The 21,061-nt window shown below is 36.2% G+C and overlaps 1 protein-coding gene across 2 annotated transcripts in view; it reads left to right on the forward strand.

Annotated features, from left to right (window-relative positions):
* Positions 1–21,061, forward strand: part of fstl1b (follistatin-like 1b) — a 64,317-nt gene that overhangs the window by 23,741 nt on the left and 19,515 nt on the right. Inside the window, exons 3-4 of one of the 2 annotated variants that reach the window (XM_079821737.1) lie at positions 17,739–17,843; positions 18,772–18,901. In XM_079821737.1, coding sequence (XP_079677863.1) covers positions 17,739–17,843; positions 18,772–18,901 — 235 coding nt within the window. The remainder of the gene's footprint in view (positions 1–17,738; positions 17,844–18,771; positions 18,902–21,061) is intronic. The other variant, XM_079821738.1, reaches the window with a different exon arrangement.

Consider the following 21,061-nt stretch of genomic DNA (forward strand, 5'->3'; position numbering starts at 1 on the left):
CCGTTAACCAATAGTGTAAACATAGATGACGCCACGTGTTTTTATTTAAAAGAAAGAACGTAGCCTTCGTTTGTATGTAGGCCTAGGCAATTTATATATTTACAATACTTACTAAAATATAATTAATACTAAATTATATTGCTTTTGTATTAGTTGTTTGAAGAGTAAAAAAAAGAAATTGATCGGTCTTAACGCAAATTTACAACCGGCAAGTCGGTCGGACTAAAAGCAATAAAATAATAATTTTTGAGTCAATCCTAAATTGACAGGGTCGGTTGGGTTACGGCAAACAAGAATATTTTTAAGGATGGCCTGAGCGTTGATATGACCGAGTGCGTGCGTGTGTTCACGGAGCAGCGGGATCATCATTTCAGCAATTAAAACATTAAGATCAACTCTGTTCTTTACATGAAGATATCATGTGACTTCAAAAGACTTGCAATTGCGATATGCAACACGAGTTAATACTTTTATACTGTTTTTTGTCATTTTTTGCAGTAAATACCTGTGACTGTACCTTTATTTGCCTGTTTGACGTGTTTTATATTGTTTAGAAGTGGGTAGGTTTATAGGGTAGGAGTTGGGTTAGTTGATCCAAAATATAAAAGTAGCCTATACATATTAATAAAATAATGTCTGCTTTTACAAATGCAAAGAATTAAATGTGTCTTGATTTGATGTATTGGGCAAACAACTGAAATCAATGCAGATCCCCGCACGTCAATATAGTGATGCCTAGAGGTACCTTTAGCGTCTTCATTGTGACGCGGAAGGCACTTGACCATGCTTCAGATTTTGACACCTTGGGAGTGAGAATGGGTTGAAAAGTGTTTTCTTTGGAGGGGTCAAGAGCTCTTGGATTTCATCAAAAATCTTAATTTGTGTTACGAAGATGAACGAAGGTCTTACGGGTTTGGAACGACATGAGGGTGAGAAATTAATTACAGAATTTTCATTTATGGGTGAAATAACCCTTTAATCATACCAATACCAAAAGTTAACCACTACCTTACTAACTATTAATAAGCAGTAATTAGGAATTTATTGGGGCAAAAGTTATAGTTAAAGGGATAGTTCACCCAAAACTGAAAATTAGCCCATGATTTACTCACCCTCAAGTCATCCTAGATGTATATACAACATTCTTCTTTCAGACAAATAAAATCTGAGTTATATTAAAAAAAGTCCTGGCTAATCCAAGCTTTTTAAGTCCATAAAAGTGCATCTGTCTGTCAAATAACTGCTCCACACAGCTCCAGGGGGTTAATAAAGGCCTTCTGAAGCAAAGCGATGCGTTTATGTAAGAAAAATATCCATATTTAAAACTTTAAAGTAAATTATATAGCTTCCGGCTGATCGCCTTCCGTATTCAACTTACTGAAAAAGTGTAGTGCCTCTCACAGTTCAAAATGCTTACGCTACGTCTGACGACATTGCACACCAGTTACGCTTGTCAGATGTAGTGTAAGCATTTTGAACTTATTAACCCCAGTTATACGGACAGATGCACTTTTATGGACTTAAAACAATGCAACAATTCACTGCCATTATAAAGCTTGGATTAGCCAGGACTTTTTTTCATACAACTCTGATAGTATTCGTCTGAAAGAAGAATGTCGTATACACCTAGGATGACTTGAGAATGAGTAAATCATGGGCTTATTATCATTTTTGGGTGAACTAACCCTTTAATAGTGAGAATTGGACCCATTTTAATAATCTAAAGTAAATTTTTCCCTAATAAAGAACATTGTGTGCAGTGGAAAGGTTCCATGGATATTAAAGGTTCTTTATGGATCCATCGATGCCAATAAAGAACCTTTATTTTTAAGAGTGTACACACAAGACCCACACATCTGTGCTATCTGTACTCTTCCTTCCACAACAACACTCTTTCTGTCTTCTCTTGGATTCACTATAATCATATTCCTGCACTCTCATTCTTTCTTGTCCAATACAGCCATCATGTTTTATCAGTAGTATCTGCTGTAGCTCTTTGTTTTCAGTTTTCTTCAGTACTCCAACACAAACTCCCTTCCTCAGTCTTTCTGTTTATTTCAGTTCTCCAGTCTCTAACTGCTGTGCTGAAATGAAACCGACAGCCTCGTGCTTTTTGTGTTGTTTCAAACCATTTTTCTTTTAAAAGCAAAGACAGTGAAAGCTGTTTGATAAGTGTCATCGTTGGAGTCCTGACTAAATGTGCATGAGGATGTTTTTGTTCACTGATGCAGGTCTTCTGTTGAAATGCACCACATGCGAGCACCTATTTTTGATGCAGTATGGACAGAATATTTCCTGGTTCCAGTTTATTCATCTGTAAACATCCGTCATGTTTGCTGTCACAGCTTAATGATTAGTATGCAGCTTTTTCAGTAATTAAATATTCAACTTACAAGTACATTTTCACGAGTGAAACGACTCCCACATGATGTGCTGCCTTTATGTTTGCGCTCTTACATCAATTTTATTTTAATTTAGCAAAGCGCTACAGTTTATATGTACATTGAAATGTAAAATATAATGTTAGATTTACAAGGGAAATATTATAATGCTAAAATCACTGCAGTACTTTGTACCGTAGCTGTCTGTCTATTCTGAATAGCTGTCTATTCTCTGAAAACCTAATTGGTAACTGAATAATGTAACAGCTTGCTAGTTACTCAGATGTCATTAAGTTAGAGCTGGAAGCTAACAATAATGTGGAGGAATCACATAAACCTGAACACATACCAGAATTAGATGCAATTCAAATGTCACTTATGCAATGAAGAAATATGCTCACATTTTAAAACAGAAAAAAAACAATACATTAAAAAACCAGCCTGGTCTCATTGTTAATACGTAGGTATTAACTTTCAAAGACACAAAACATCATTTTTGTACGTTTGGATATCCTCATCCTCATACCTCGACATTGTCAACTATCTTGTTTATGGTATAAGTGCATATACCAGTGAACAATTTAAAAACTATAAATCTCTTGAAGCCCACGGCCATTTCACCAATGGCTGGGTACAGGATTTATTTACATTCCGATCGAAGGACTGCGACAACACAGTATCAGCAAAGGTGGGTTTGCTGTAACGATAATGATGTCATGTTAACTGTATAATTCATTAATGATTAAGGATGGCTTGTTTAGTTGGAACATGCTGCGAGTAGGAAGAACTTTTAATTATTTAATACTAAGTTGCCCCCTTTTCATGCATTTTTGTTTTTTAAACCAAAACGCCTAACACAATAAAACAGAAACAATTTTCCAATAAAGCAAGTCATCATCATGAAACTGTCTGACATTACTGAAGTTAATCAATATATGTAGAATTTAATAGTGTATTTTATTTTAGTATATCAGGAGATATGTTTGCAAAGGTGATGTTTTTGCGTCGCACCGCTGCAACCCAGGCCACCCGACGCCTTGTTACGTCCGCTACATGCTGTCCATGTCCTTTCTTCAAAGTGGGAAAGCTAAAAAATATTTCCCTGTTGTTTAGTTTCTACCCTTTCTGTCATGAGACTTACTATTGCAGCCTATCACACAACAAGAACGTACCGTTTTATCACTGAAAAAAATGAATCAAAAACACAACTCTCTAACAACAGAACCTCCCCAGCATCGATACCTTACAAATGGCGGCTCCATCCATAATGCACTTTGGTTCTCACGAGTGTGACATCACCTGACAAAGACCGATAGCCATACCTTACAACTACGTATAGTTATAAAGAAAAACATAACAGACAGACAAGTGTAATCACAATAATTTTGGCGAAAATGTGAAAAAACGGTACCAAAAAGCTTTCAAATGACGATGTGTTGCAGTCGCAATCCTCTCCAGTGATATATAATAGTTTTATATGAGGTACAGAGCATAAGTTATTAATCCATGAAAATGTTCACTTCATGAAGTCGCACATTTCCTATTTTCAAATGTATATCGACTGAAACACAGCATGTCGCAATCTGTGACGAGAGATAATGAGTATTTGATATCACTGCTGTAAAACATGTCGTAACGCTTCTTGAGGGCGCAAATTTTTTATTTGAATTCATCATAATGATCACAGGATTTTGCGTTTATGGTCACTGCTGAGAATCGAGATGAAGATCGCTGGATAAAGGGCTAAATTTGGATCTGTTCCTCGTAAACGTATAGATTCTAAAGATTTGGATTACAGCAAGCGAATAAAATTGATGTCTTTTGTGAATGTATGTTGTGTTTTGGTGTATTTTTTGCTATTGCCAATTGCTGTATAGGTGAAAACGCCTTTTGTCTCAAGGCAAACATACTAATTATTACAAAATGTTTAAACGATTAAAGAAATGTTATTAATTTTAAGGTTTTAAAGAGTAGTCTTGTTTAACATTATGTAATTCTCGAAACGTCACGAAAAGAGCAACATTTTATTATTTCTTATTAAGTAGATGAGTAAACTGTTTTATAAATGCGAATGAAAATGTGTCATTGGCATGACAATTGAATACAATAGAGTCAAAACATTAATGCTTTTAATACTCATAAACAAGAATACGTACAAATGTGTACATCGGTAAAGTTGTTCATACGTAAATAATTTACGTTTTAGTACTGTCAATACGTTAATATTTTACATTTAAGTGCTGTCAATACTTTAATATTTAACGTTTTAGTGCTGTCAGTACATTTAATATTTTATGTTTCAGTGTGTATGAAAACGTAAATAAATGTACATGTAGTAAAACTACACTTTATTCCCATGAGATCACGTTGCAGCACCACATGCTAATGGGAAGTTGACTCTCTTCTGCTCACCAAAGCTGCATTTATTTGATCAAAAATACAGTAAAAACAGTCAAGTAGTATTACAAATGTAAATAACTATTCTATTTTAATATAAAATATTGTGTTTGCACTTTATTTTACATTACATGCTCCCACGTGTACTTGCTGCATTCTTGCCTAAGAAAGTACTGGGTAATATAAGGCAACTACATGGGTTAAGGTTATTGTAATCACATATTAAGTACATATTATGTACATGTGGAACAGTACTGTAAAATAAAGTGCTACCAATATTGTATAATGTTTTATATAAATGTTTAGTGAAAAAAAATTTTTTTACATTGCATGTGTGGGTACAGTATGAAGGGAAGTGTGATGTTTAGTCATTTTTGTGGAGAGGCGAGCAAGTAATGATTCTCTCAGCAGTGATGATGATCTTCATTATAAAGCCATATAGTTGCACTCTCTTTAAATCGGTTTGTGCAGTGAGAGAGTCCTTAAATGTGCTTTTTATGCATGTGTGTGTGTGTGTGTGTGTGGATAGAAATTCAGCATTGAGGACACACTCTATGATGGGGGGAAATGTCATGGGGAGAAATAAAAAGCGGCAATCTATATTTTCCTCCTTCCATCCTGAAGTACCTGATTTCAGTCTTCCCTCAATCTATCAATCACTGTTCTCTGTGTGCGCCCATTAATTCTTCCCCTGGAACTAATATTCCTTCTTCTCCTGTTGTCATTCTCTCACCCTATTCATTCTGCAATCTCTTTTTTCCTCTGCTGAGAGTCTGACATTTGCCCTCTATATACTTGTTGTCAGCACTGCACAATGCTCTGTTCTTGGAAGTCTAATTTATGAAATTCAATAGGCGCAAGGTGTGATAAAGACAGAGAAGAAAACAGGTAGAGAAGGAATAAAATGAAAGACTAAATTAAATTAAAGACTGAAACCATGTGAGTCTCTTTCAGTGAGATAGGACATGATTCTGCTTTGATTGTAAGAGAAAATGGCCGGCTGTTATCTTCAGTTGAAGTGTAACATGTTATCTTGACTATTATGAAAGAGAGGCGTTTTAAGGTGCAGTGTACTATTCCTCCACAAGGTCCAGGAACAAATGAGAACAGATGACGGAGATGTGACAAACATATCTCAGTGGACTGGACAAGGACAGCGGCCTTGGTTATGAAAGCATTTTTCTTGTTCATTTTCTCCATATGTTACTGTTTCATAAAATCTTTCAGCATTCTAAGTCATGAACCAACTAAACCAATGCAATTTTGAGTAAATGAAAATTCACCTGTTATTGGTCTTATTCTGAATGATTCATTCGTGCATATGTTCCATTTTCCGAAGGGAGTTATTAGGCTATATCAGAAAGCAAGTTTCTTAACTCCCTGAAACGCCTCGATTGTAGTCTTAAGTTTTCTTCTGGGAATGTACACGTCACAATATTCTTCATTTAAATAATTCCTGCCCAGGATATACACAGAAAAAAAGGTTGAATTGCATAAGTAGTTTGTTGAAACTCTCACATATGTTTTTGGTTTGGGTTTTGATTGTGTTCAGGTCTTTTATTTTGTAGTTTTCTAAAGCCTGGGACACACCAAAATGATGATCAGCTGTCGGGCTGTTTTTGAGCGTCGGCTGACGTCGTTTTTTTGTTGTGTAAGCAACTTCTCGCAGTCTCTCTTGAAGCCAACACAGAGGTGACTTGAACTGCAATTCATTGACTGTCCGCTAAAGACAAGCTCCAAAAAGGAGTCAAATCTGTATCTCCCCCTTGTTAAAATGCCCAACTTTACAGCAGAAAAAAAATATGTTTACAGCCTGGTACAAAAAGTGGTTTTGGTCTATATACAGCTAATTTTGCCCTTCATAATAACTGTGAGGGGGGTGAATTTTTGATCTGTTGAGCTAGGTGGGCGTGGTTTCAGCAACCAGGCACCTTAGCTTCATCCCCGTCCCGCCTCTTTGCTCATTTTCAGTTATCCGGGAGTGACTCGCGGTGACGCGCTGCCAAGATGCGATGACCCACTTTTGGCTTCAAAAATGGCTTTTGGCTTTTTTCACAGTCTATGGTTCCGCACTGTTGGCTCTAGTCGGACACTGTCTGGTTTTATTGGGGCCGATTCAGCATGTAGAATCGGTCTTGGGCTGCGGCGAGAGAGAGAGAACTCTGATTGGCTCAGTGAATGAGTGCACAAGAATAATAAGAATAAGCAAAAAAGCGAAGTCAAATATCAGCCTGAAGTTAAAACAGTATCGATAGAAGTCTGAGTTACCTGAGTGAATATTTTAATATTAACATGAGCGGAGTGGAATAAAGAAAGTGCTCAGCAGGATTGATATCTAAAACCGTAAGCACATGCTGCTTTGTTTACGGTTTGTGTATCTGCAGCCTCCAGTGTCGGTTTCCCTTTTTGAATGATGAAAGTAGATGAATAGGCCTATATCTACAGAAATAGACAGTTGTCACATTTACACGCAGAACGCACGTGCTATTGACAGTCAGCTGTTCTCTCTGTGTGTTCAAGTGTGGCTATTTTGCCCAGAAGCAGGCGACTTTCATCAGCGCTAGTTCTTTGGCGTTGGTTAAGTGTGTCCCTATCCAAAGTCATGTTTCCTGGTTTGTCTTGTCATGTTTTCATTCACTCTTTCTAGTGAACAATTTAAGTGGATAACGTAGGGAATAGTGAATAGACCTTTCTCACAAAAAACGGAAATACGTAATCGTTGCGGAACCGGAGTTCCTGTCAAGCGTCAACACATCAGAAAAGCATACCCGGCCAAGAGAAAATGGATCAGCGAGTCTACACAACTTCGCTAACGGATTTACCAAATAATTACATTTGATGGAAATGAACAATTTGGCATATTTACATAAGTCTCATATTACTAGCTATAAAGAACCAGCATTACATGACACGTCTTCTTTGACCAAGATGATATATTGTTTGTCCGGACTTAGTTTAAACATCACGCAGTGTGCACAATTCTATTTTTTAACATACAACATAATACTTTTAATAAAATTATAGATATGTTTTTATTTTAAAAGACAATCTATAATAATATATGTTTACAATATAATAAAAAATAATGTTGATTAACATCACGTTATGTTTTAAAACAAAATAAATTCACAATATTTATGGAGGCATTTTGCAAAAGTGAATTTTATATATATTAAATAAAATATACATTTTGAAAATAAAAAATATATACACGACTCACGAGGCAAATTCCATTTAAGCATGAGTTTATTTTAGTAGTTCCGTCAGTGAAACAATACTACAGCCTGAGAAACATTTAAATAGATTTCAGTTAATAATGGTAATATATATAAGTTAAATATTAGTATAAAAAAATATTCGTTATATATATCCCAAAAAAGGTGCGTCATAAGCAGCTTTGCGTTTAAAGGGTTGAAGGACACGAGCAGGGAAGTTTGGTCCTTCATCCCGCCGGATAGCCTGAATCCATTTCCGTCAAACTCCACCATCAACAGGGAAGGAATGAAACGACAGATATGGCTGCTTTTGGGAATAACAAGAAAAGCCCGGTAAGCTAAAATCACACTTGCTCGTTGCTTGCGCCATTTACATGTAGCCCTGCCCGGGGAGGAAGAAGATTACCACGACGATTGCGTATTTCCGGTCGCAAATATGGAAGTTGTGAAGGTCTATGAGGCTTTAGGGGGCGATTTCGGACTTACCATAGGCTGTGATGCGATCTCAGCTGTGTCCTCACTACAGTGCAACAGTGAAACGGGACCCCCCTCAAACAATGATGCGCTGCGTATTGCGGTATCATCAAAATTCATATCATAACAAAAATATTGATATTACGCTGTACCCACATTGGACCAGCGGTTTAGAAAATGGATGGATGAATGAAGAGGGGTGCTGCAAATGTAAAATATGTGAAAAATAGAAAAATTATGTTTTTTGAACATTCAAGCATGAAAACGTATTCTAGAAGAGCCCAAAAACAAAATCAAGGCTTTGAAAAAGGGCATAATAGCCTCTTTCACCTTTTCATTTGTAATCAAAATATCATAACTGTGAAATGACAGACTTCTGTCTAGTGACGTATGCTGGATTTCTCCAATCGTTCAGTCCGCTTAAACCTGACATTTTCTTACAATCGTCTGCAAGCTCACATTCAGGTCTGCCTCCATTCAATCAACAAGTCCCCGCCTTACATTTTTGTGTTTTCCAATAAGCCATTTCACCTTGATGTTTGTCACAATATGGAAGAAATTTCATTACATTTCTTTAATCAGAAAAATACAGTACTCAAGTTGGATGAACTGATTTTATGATACCTTTATGGCGGGTTTTTTTTGGGGGGGGGGGGGGGGTTGGAGCTTGACAGACTATGGTCACTGTAACATTTTTTTCAGAATTTCTGCTTTTGTGTTGCACTGTGGAAAGAAACCTCAGCTGTCAGTGTGGAGTGACATGAGGGTGAGTGAATGATGACAGATTTATATTTTTGGGTGAGTTGTCTTTAATGTTATGTAGGTTGCTAGCTCAGCTAGCCTGCAAGAACTGCATGGCTGTGGCCACGGTTCCTGTTTCCATGGTAACAGTGACTTCTTGATTGGTGGATCTTGCTTCAGGAATTTGGGTAGTGTAGTACTTCATCAGGAATTCGGCTATTAAAAATGAAGTTGAAATCACACTGATTTGCTGCTTCTACAGAGGCATATACAATCACTTCACAACCTCAGAGCTCAGGAAGTCTTCAAAGGTTTACATTATTGCCAAAAAAATATAGTTGGTATTTTAAGTTGGATTTACACTTCTGAAACCCCACTAACTTATAATTCAAAATGATTTAGCTTGATCAAATCTATTCTTTTTGGACAGATATAATGAAGTATGTTCGTATTAGAAGTAGGCTACTGTATTTTTTTTTTATATGTGGACATTATAAGGGTGAAGTGTGAGCTGAAGACTTTTCCTCTCAGGCATTGTCATTTAATTGGCACTCTCTTCCCTCCCAAGATACTCAGGTTTTTCCTTCTATCTATCCTCAACACTTTCTCTCTTTCCTGCTTGTTCCACTCTTCTATTATCTTGTGACTATGTCTTCTGCACACTTTCCTTACTTACAGTATTGGAATAATATGTGAGAATATACACTACCATTAGCTAGTCCATCCATCTAGTTTTATGCACATTTTGAGATATCACATAAAAAAGGCTGGATGGAAATGCCAAGATGTGCATAAAAACGTATTTGCTCAATTGAGGCGGATACATTTTTTATCCGATAAGACATGCAAATAAACTATGATGGAAACACATTTATTGAATAAATCCCTCGATGCGCAGCAAAAAAGTCACATGGCTTTGCCTCAACAGTGGATGTGATTGGATAACTGGACTAACTAGCTGACCAATTTCATTGCACAGTATCTCAAATGTTGGTTCTTTACAGATATTTCTTCACAGATAAAACACTGCTCTATTTGCCAATTTTTTATGCAATATTTACATTTCGCGCATAAGTTAACTCACAAGATTTTTTTTTTTTTTAAATGAATTATTCAGCAAGGACATTAAATGGATCATATTTATAGCTACTAGTTCCGGTTAATAATTTATTACAAGTAAGTTTTTTAAAGAAATTAATATGTTTATTCTGCAAGGTCACATTCAATTTATTAAAAGTGACAGTGAAACATTTATGATGTTACAAAAGATTTCTATTTCAAATAAATGCTGTTATTAATTGAAATATTCAGCAGCACAACATTTTCAACATTGATAATAATAAGAAATGTTTCTTTAGCTTTGTCATTACAGAAATAAATTACATTTTAACATAAATTCAAATACAAAACAGTTATTTAAATCATAATAGTTTTAAGGTTTTTACTGTATTTTTTAGATTAAATAAATGCAGCCTTAAGAGCATAAGAGACTTCTTTCAAAGACATCAAAAAATCTTACTGACCCCAAACTTTTGGTCTGTAATGTATCTATACTGAATTTATGGGCTGTTAACTGATAGTCAACAGCATGTTGTGGCCTAAATCAATCCTTTTTAATAATAATTGTTTTGTGTAATGTTAGTCTCACGGTCTCCGTAGTTTTCAGAATCTAACTCTCGTAACGAACAGCTGTTGTCCGGTTCAGAGAGATTTCAGCTGTTCTCTGCCGCTCATGTAGACGCCCAACATTAAGTGGAGTTCACATATACAGTCGTTCATGAGAGTTTGCGATTTCTGGTGACATTGGCTGCACAGACAGTTGTCGATGAGGAATAGTTGAGCAGAGTTCAACTATATGCATAGCAGCACCTACAGTATTAATACAGTTACCAATACAGCGGCTGCCTCATACAGATACTGCAGTCGAGTGGGAACTGACTGCACAGAGCTCCGAGTTGCTTTGATCAACAAAGCTGCCTATTCCTTGCTTGAGGCACAAACCCACTTGACATTTTTTCACCATATTAAACCAATTATACCACTGAAAGCATTTGGTTAACAGCCACTGACCGACCTCTGAGTTGAGACTGTCTGCTGGCCTGGCTGATATAATATTATTTTAGCATTTGTGGAGACGGGGCGTAACACGGGGCGTGTGTGTTGCATTTGAAGGGAGCCACATGCACACCTACATACTATTCTATACATACAGTAGATGAAATGTCTCCACCCATGTTAAAACCAAACCCACTCCATTGAGTCTGCAGGGCACCGAGAGTAATTAGTGTCATAAGAATCGAGGTGATTGATAATATTATTTTAATTTAGCTGCTGGTGTACTAAATGTGAACTGATTTGCATTTTAGCTCTCACTACAGCATTATGACCTCTTCCGACATTGTCGTTTTTGATACAGGACTGTATTAGTGCATGAGTTAGCTATAGAGAATGGGATAGAGTTGAAAGGAAGGTCACATTTCTATGTGGTCATGATTCCAGAGTCAGACAAAACCTCACATTCCTCGACTCTTCTGCACCAGGAATGTTTGCTCTCTGTCTTCCCTATATCACTCTCCTTGGCAATCCCACTGGCCCCTCGGCCTGCCAGAACAGCCCTCTGGGTAAACAACAGCAACACTGTTCAGATGTGCTTGGAGGGAAAGACTCTTTTCCCACTGAACTAGTGATCTGTAACCATTTCAACCACAACTCTGACACTTGAGGCGGATTGCATTTAAACTGCAAGAGAACTCTTTTTAGTCTGCATTTTGTCATTCTTTTGTTTTCCTCAACATCCCTAAATTTATTTTTGGAAGATTGTTTCAGATATATTAAGTTTATGTTTCTGCCAAAAAAAAAAAAAAAAATTATTAACGTAAATCTAATCAAATTTAGTGAGGTTTAGACTTAAAACAAGAAGTAGTAATTTGTCAATTCAAGATATACTACCATTCAAATAGTTTTGAAAATGTTTTTAAAAAATAAGTATTGTCAAGGCTGCATTCATGTGACCAAAAATACAGTAAAAACGAATATTATGAAATATTATTATAATTTAAAATAACTCTTTTATTATTTAAATATACTGATTTGCGTGCTCACAAAACATTCCTTTTATCATTGCTGAAAACAGTTGTGCTGCTTAAAGTGCCCCGAATGCTTTTCCGAATATTAACTTTCATGTGGCGTGTAATATAGCTGTTTGTTATAGGTCTGCAAAGTTTTAAATATCAAAGTGCATGACAAAAAAGTTCTGTGATGAAACTCTAGATGGTGCCAGCTAATAGGTCCTTTAACTACCTGTCTGTAATCACATCGTTATCTTTAGGCCACAGCTGGTTGGTTCCTGCTGTATCAGTATCCAATGAGCTTGCATGCACAACCTTCAAATACTCGGGTACCATTTGCTTAGCAGTGCAGCGCGCTTTCAGAAAACCTCCACCTTCCCCAGCTCCACCTGCATAGATCTGCTACGGGTAAATCATGTGCGCTTTATTGTACAGCAGCAGCATGTCTTACTTGCTCACAGATGCGGTCGTGTATGCGTGTTGTCAGCAATTCCAGTCTCACTTCCTGTTACATACCTACGTAACAATGTAACACATTTGCTTAATGCCAGCCTATGGTCTTCATTGGCTGCCTGCAAACAACATCCACTTTGAACTTCAATCACTGTAATTGTAGCTGAGGCCCGAAAGACTTTGGTTTGTGTTGTCGACATGTCCAGAAGACACTGTTTTCTGTGCTGTGAAAGCAAATCCACTTTGCATGCACTTTCAAAGGATGAGGACTCGGGCTTGAAATTATATGGTCAAAACGACACGCCAGAGTTCGACACGCCACTGATTTTCAGGCACTGAGGAAGCTCCGAAGCTGAAATTCAGATATGGTAATGGACGATTCATTTCTGACTTATGCTGTAAGTGGTAGACCAATCACAACAGACTGGACCATCTGACCAATCAGAGCAGAGTAGACCAATCACAACGGACTGGACCATCTGACCAATCAGAGCAGAGTAGACCAATCACAACGGACTTGGACATCTGACCAATCAGAGCAGAGTAAACCAATAACATCAGTCCTGACTCCCTATGGTCATTAAAAATCCCAGGATGTCTTTTGATAAAGAGTAGGGGTGTAACCCCGGCATTCTGGCCAAATTTGCCCATTGGGCCCTGTCCATCATGGCCTCCTAATCATCCCCATACTGATTGGGTTCATCACTCTGTCTCCTCTCCACCAATCAGCTGGTGTGTGGTGGGCGTCCTGGCGCAATATGGCTGCCGTCGCATCATCCAGGTGGATGCTGCACATTGATGGTGGTTGAGGAGATTCCCCCTTCTATATGTAAAGCGCTTTGAGTGCCTAGAAAAGCGTTATATAAATGTAACAAATTATTATTATTATTATTATTATTATTATTATTATTATTATTATTATTATTATTATTATTATTATTAATGGACTGGGCCGTCTGATCAATCAGAGCAGAGTAGCCCAATTACAACAAACTGGACCATCTGACCAATGAAAGCAGAGCAGACAAATCACAACAGACTAGGCCATCTGACCAATCCGAGTAGAGTAGTTTTGCAGAAAGAAGGGGTTTAGAGACACTGAATCTTTGCCACAACTAACCATTTTTAGACTTTTTGAGAAACAAGGTTATATGCAATGTTTATTATGAGAACATTAAAATGTTTTAATGTAAAAGACCTCCAAAACAAAATGAGGAATCTTTGAAATAGCATAATAGGGGCACTTTAATGGAAACTTTTAATGTGGAAACAAATTATTCTTTTTCAGGATTCTTTGTAACATTCAAAATGTTTTTACTTCATTTAATGTATCCTCGCTTAAAAAGTACAAAAACACTGACATTACAAATTTGAATGGTAGTGGTTTCTTACATTTATTTTAGATAATTTTACTGGATGGAAAACAAAACAAAAATACTGGATTTGTATTATTGATTTATTCATTTATTAGATTTGTGCTGCATTTAATATGTTTAGCTTAAGGTTATTTATAAAGTAAATAAGGATAAGTAAGTAAGGGTATTTGCACAACAATTTTAAAACATTAAAACCGTCAATAAGAGAAACAGCTTCCAGAGAGAGAGAGAGATCATAAGATGGATAACAACACAAACCTTTGAGACCGTCTGACAGCACAAAGTATGCAATTCAATTTTGGAGGTCATAGTTCAGCTGCAGGCATCTTCTAGCCCATCTCTCTCCAGTAAATTTTATAGCCCACTTCAAGCCCTCCTGCCTGGTTGTCATGGAAACATATCTGCTTTTTGATTTGATTTAGCTAAAGTACGCTACAACGTTCATCCGTTTAAATGTCAGCGTGGCATCCCTGTAGAGAAGGAGATTCATTTATGCATGAGGTTTGGTTTTGTTCTCTCTCCTTTAATGCACATCTGTTACCGCTGGTCCTAAGTAGATTCTTCCTCTATTGTCAGGACAAAACTCTCTCAAATGAATATCCCATAAACTTTTAATATGGCAGCGTTGTGTTGGCATGTCCTCTGATGACCTCAAACGGGGCAGATTGTGAATAGACATGATCGTTGATCTGTTTTAGAACAGCACTGACCAAATTCCTCCAAGAATGCAGGCCTCGGGATAGAAAATCTCCCTCTGGAAAGTTTGCTTACATTGTATGACTCACACGTGAGCTGGAAGGGGGGAAGGGTCGGCCCATCTGTGTGTGTGCTTGTAAGTGTGTATTAGAGTAAGTCCTGGGTGGAACCAGCAATCATGGTTCATGGGAAAGGAAAGAACAGGCAAGATTTCAGATGTGACGACACCCTTCTTGAACACACATGCACACACACAGGCTGCATTTGATTATGGTCGGACGCGAGGGAGGTTTTGGAAAGCAGGAGGGGTATTTCAGAAAACTCCTTAAACGTTACTCCAGGCACAACTTGGCAGCACGTGATTGGCTAGCTTTATATTCACATGACTTTGGAGTCTGGGGTCCACTAAAGCAGACGAACGCAAAGAAAAAAGGAAGATTAAAAGGGAGTTGGTCTGAATTTTTCAGACGTGAGGCAGATTCACTGACCTCACACATAAATCAAACGGAGAGAAAGTTCAGTAGGACAAAAGAGTGCAAAGACAACAAAAAAAGAACAACGTAAAAACCCCAGCGCTGTCTAATCTACATGAAGACCCTCTGTCTATTTTTAAACATGCACTTGAACTTTGTCATTCAGAATGTGTTCTTAAGTTTTGTCGCGTGTCGAGATAAGCATTTTAGAAACATACTGAAACCATTTCATTGTGCTCAGTCTAGCTAGTTTTAAACGAAAGAACACATCCACGGCCCATCTATAATCACACAAACCTGATATCAGTGCTCCATCTGCTGGTAGAAGAGAGTAAATCACTTTTGATAGACTTTGAGTTCTTTGTATTCAGTAATGTTTTGTGGATAACGATGATTTAGCCCTAAAATGCATATAGGCTACTACCATTCAAAAGTTTGGGGTCAGGATTTTTTCATGCATTTATTTGATCAGAAATACAGTGAAAACACCAATATTGTTAATATCGACAATATTGTTTTAAATGTTGAAAACGGTAGCTTAATATTTTTGTGAAAACTGAATCTGATTTTCAGGATTCTTTTATGAATAGAAATTTCAAAAGAACAGCATCTAAATAAATAAAAATAATAATGCATTTTCAAAATTACATTTGAATTAATTGAAACATGATATACTTAAGCACTGTGGAGCATATACACACACACACACACACACACACACACACACACACATATATATATATATATATATATATATATATATATATATATATATATATATATATATATATATATATATATATATATATATATATATATATATATAATGTATTTAGAGGTATATGAAAATGTTATACATGGTTAATAAACAACAACAGTATTCTGAACCATGAATCAATAAGTCTCTATACCAATAAGTTTTATTTCACAAGGCTATTCTATCATTAAAATGTATTTATTTATTTAAAGGTATATATATATAACCGTGTTATAAACGGTTAAAACATAAAGGCCTACATTGGTAGCCAATACGGAGCAATTGATTTATGCTTACTAACACCCTGTCTACACCGGACACAACCATTGTTATACTTTTTTAATGCATTGTGGGACACACATTATAGCATGAGAGGTTGCTGTTCCAAATCTGTAGTTGTCCTAATTTTCAAGGAGAAGCGCTAGTTGTCAGGGAAACTGGTGGCACGAGGCTCTCCTGAGTGTTTAGAGTGGAGAGAGTCCGGTCATTTTTTAGAGATAGTTATCAATCTTCTGTCCCCAGAGGAAATATTGTGTGTGTGTGTGTGTGTGTGTGTGTGTGTGTGTGTGTGTGTGTGTGTGTGTGTGTGTGTGGGTGGGGGTGGGGGTGGGGGGGGCGTGTTTGTCTATGTTTGTGGTAAAAGTGCATTTGTGGTCCTGTAGTCAGCGCTAGTTTCTGTTCCGAGAGGTTTTTAGTTGAGTGGCAGCCCTGGTTTCGTGACCTTTTTTAGAATAGAGATGTCAAACCACAAAACATCCTTTACAAACAGTCTTGATAAGTGAACGTTATGCATTCAAAAATATGTGTTTGTAGATGATTAAATGTCTACAGAATAATTGCAGAATCCGACATTTAAAAATACTAAATAGTGCTTTTGCAGCAATGCTTTTTTAGCCGCCCTCTGGTGGTGAGGGTCTGTATGTGCACAAACTTATCTTGTTTCTGTCCACACTTACAAAAAATAACAATACTTTATGTTAATTTTATTAAGTATATTTTTAGGTATATTTTATGTAGTAAGTATACTAATAGCAGTGTCCTAAAATGTACTAGGCCTATTTCAATACTATTTGGGACTAAAAGTATACTTTTATGTATACTTTAAGTGTAACAGTAGTACACTTTGAGTACACAACTAGTTTACTACTAATGTTTTTTTCATTTTTACTGCAGCTATACTACAAGTGAACTTGTGTGTACACTGATCATTTACTAGTCAAATACGTGTAGCACATTTTTTTGTTTATGGAAGTAAACTTTGAAGTATATTCTCTGTTAACTACTGGTTTAGTAGTTTTACACTGTCTTCTTTATAATTTAATATTTGACAGCATAAGATGTTTAATAGGCTACTCAATCAAAAGAGTAAACATGACTACAAGCCAAGTATACTTAAAATACTTAATTATACTTTTAAGTATATCTCGATCAAAAGATTGAGTACATGTATAGTCCAAATATGCTTAGACTTTTCTGTCTGTATAAGTCAAGTAATCTTAAGTGCAGTTTTAAGTATGTTTCCGAGATGTACATAAAGTATATTTCTGACAAGCACATATAAAAGTCGAATGAAAGTATACTTTATTTTTAGTTTAAAAGAAGTATACTAATAGCACACTTGAATAAACTTTTTTGTAAGGACAGTACCTAAATTTTGCAGCTGTGTGTCTGTTTTATTAATGTTGTTTATTTCTGTGTGTTTGTCAGCAGGTGGCTCAGAGTAAATCAAAGGTGTGTGCAAATGTGTTCTGTGGCGCTGGAAGAGAGTGTGCCGTGAACGAGAAAGGAGAGCCCAGCTGTCTGTGCATTGAGGTGAGGCTTCTTTTCAAAGTAATTCATGAAAACCTTCTATAGGAAATATGCAGTGATTTGACCAATTCATTTCTTTGACCATTATATTTCTTTGGATGAATGAATGAGGATTTTTAGAGGAATCTATAAATAAATTGCAGAAAAGCAATTTCTAGCTGATGAAATATTTAGATCTGAGCAAAACTAGAACAAAATACTTTGATGATTTGAAGTTGTGTGACTTTTCCAGGTTTTACAATTCTCTATTTTCTGGTTTTCCGTGACTTTGGAACACTGAATATCCCTGGCTTTAGTACAGTATGTTAGTCAAACACATTAAAATAAGGGTAACACTTTAGAATAATGGTCCATCATTAATAGGTAACTATGCAGGAAGTAATACAGGACAATTGAGCAATACTACATTAACACTTCGGCTACTACTATTCACTAATATAGAAACAAGATTATCTAATCAGTAAGTAATATAAAATGTAGGACTGAAATAGTTCCTTAGGTAATCAATAATTACTGAATGAGATTAGCCTCATTAGTAAATATCAACTAACTAGACAACTGACAAATTAGAAAGACTTACCAATTAAGTCACATTTGTTCTGAACAATGTCCTTTTATACAATACCAGTAGTCTGTGTGGGATTGGGGTCATGCATAATGTATTTACCAAGTCGTGTGTCTAAGATTATACAGCAAAAATATTGTATATAACACACAGGACATTCACAACCCCCACCCCCCTCCCCATTTCAGGCTTAGTGTCAGCTTCAAACCAAAGCTGTGAGAGGAAAATTATATTACAGCCACATTGCCACGCCACATTTAGACACCTTCCTTTGCTTATTTCATACATTTTTCTTGCTTGCAAGGTAGGCAGTTGTGATATTTTACATTGCTGTGTTTTTATACAGTATGTTGTGTTCTCCTGCAGCAATGCAAACCTCATAAGCGCTCAGTGTGTGGCAGTAATGGAAAGACGTACCGTAACCACTGCGAACTGCACCGTGACGCCTGTCTTACGGGACTCAAGATCCAAGTGGCCCATGACGGACACTGCAAAGGTGTGTGAAGGAGACTAACAAGCAGGACAACAGGCATGAACTGCAGGCATATAGGCTGATGACTTTCCCTGTGATTTAGCAAGGATTTAACAGTAAAAACAAAGATTAGTGATTGATCATAACTTACTATCAACACAATCAAAATTCTACATATAATAAAAGATACAATATAATTTTGGCAGCGGCTAGTAAAATAGCAGTATTTTCTTTGCAAGTGTAAATAATTGTATATTATAAAATGGTAACACTTTAAAATAATTAAAGTTAACACAAGCAACTTCGACAGCATTTATTAATCTTAGTTAATGTTAATTTTAATTTTAACATTAACTAATACATGATTAAAATCAAATGTGGTATTTGTTAACATTAGTTAATGCACTGTGATCTAACATGAACAACAATGAACAGCTGGATTTTTATTAACTAATATTAAAAAAGATTAATAAATGCAGTAATGTATTGCTCATTGTTAGTTTATGTTAGTTAATGCATTAACCAATTTTAATAAATGAGACCTTATTGTAAAGTGTTACCTATAAAACAGTATGTAATAATAAGAACATATTCAGTGTATATGATTATATTTATTAAAATTGATGTTGCTCTATTGGGACATTACTTGTCCTTGTCCCTAAAGCTCTCCCCTGGACCTACCGTTACACACTTTATTCTCACTATTAAATGCTCGTTAGGCACTTTATTTACACTTTTAGAATATTTTCTTAATGTAAAATATGTCAAACGTGGTTCCAAAATTCTCCACGCAACTGATCCTGTTATCAGATGGATTTCTTTTGTAATTTTGTCTGGCTTAATCAGACAATGGTGAGCGGAGTTAGTGTAAATAGCATCTGCCAACATGGCGGGCTGTTTGCACTCGGTGTAAATTGACACTGTTATAAATTTTAAAAATTATTTTAGTTAAAAAACATGTTACTTTGATTACAAAACATAATTATAAGTGACAAAAACAATATCAGTAAAAAGAAAACCAGCAAATAGTACAAAAATGCAGCAGCTTAATTTATTCATAGTGCATGCTGGGAACCTAAGCATCATCATAGCACTATGGACATCACAATTGTAACGCTCAGGTTCTAGGAAGATGAGGACAATGATGAAGATAAGGATAGCAAAGGTTTTATTAATACGATCCAAATAAAAAGCCAACGTGCGAGACAGTGCGCATAGGACACAAACAATACTGGACCATGAACTGAAAACAAGCAAATGACGAACAGCTGTGATGAATGAGGTTAGTGTCCATGGTGACAGATTTTGGCGGGAAATGGGAACACATGGGACTGATGAAAACAAACAGTGTCCATGAAAACTAAAACAAACTGAACATAACTGTGACGACAATGTTGTTGTTCATCTGTGATCATGGGCGTCGGAAGCAAAAGAAATGTGGGTGGGTCCTCTCTCAGAAATGTTTTACTGTAGATGCCATTTATATTAAGTACAAATATAACGGCTTGTTTGATAAACGTCTGGTTGCGCAAGACAAAAGGGGCCGTAGGGGTAAAACGCATGGCATCAAGTTTTGACGCAAATCATTCAGAGGTTCGAATTCGCCTTTTGCAGAAGTCACTCTACTCCCTATTCCCATCACATAACGGATCGGAAAGGCATTTATTTTCAATAAAAATTAAGAAAATATTAGAAAAGTGGAAATAAAGCGTCTAATGTGTTTAATAATAAGTGTTTATCGGGTAGGGGTAGGTAAACAGACGTGCTGAATTGGAGTGGGTCCAATATCTCTGATCGTAAAAAGTGGGTGGATCTTGTCCCACCCACATATAATGGTTCAGACGCCCATGTCTGTGATTATGCATATATATACAGAGCTCTCTAAAAGTCTGGAAACACTCTTGGTTTCAAAGTGAGGTTGTGGACAATATCCACACAAATTCTTTGGGTGTTGATGTATTAAAGTAAATATCCATTATAATGAAGACCAGTAAAAATTATTTTCTTTTCTTTTTTTATTGTATATGTCCACATATACACTATATTGTTAAAAAGTTTGGGCTCAGTAAGATTTCTAAATATTTTTAAGAAGTCTCTTATACTCACTAAGGCTGTGTTTATTTGATCAAATATACAGTAAAACAGTAATATTTTGAAATATTATTACAATTTAGAAATAATTTT

The sequence above is a fragment of the Gobio gobio genome (assembly GCF_949357685.1).
Source record: "Gobio gobio genome assembly, chromosome: 7".
Classification (NCBI taxonomy): domain Eukaryota; kingdom Metazoa; phylum Chordata; class Actinopteri; order Cypriniformes; family Gobionidae; genus Gobio; species Gobio gobio.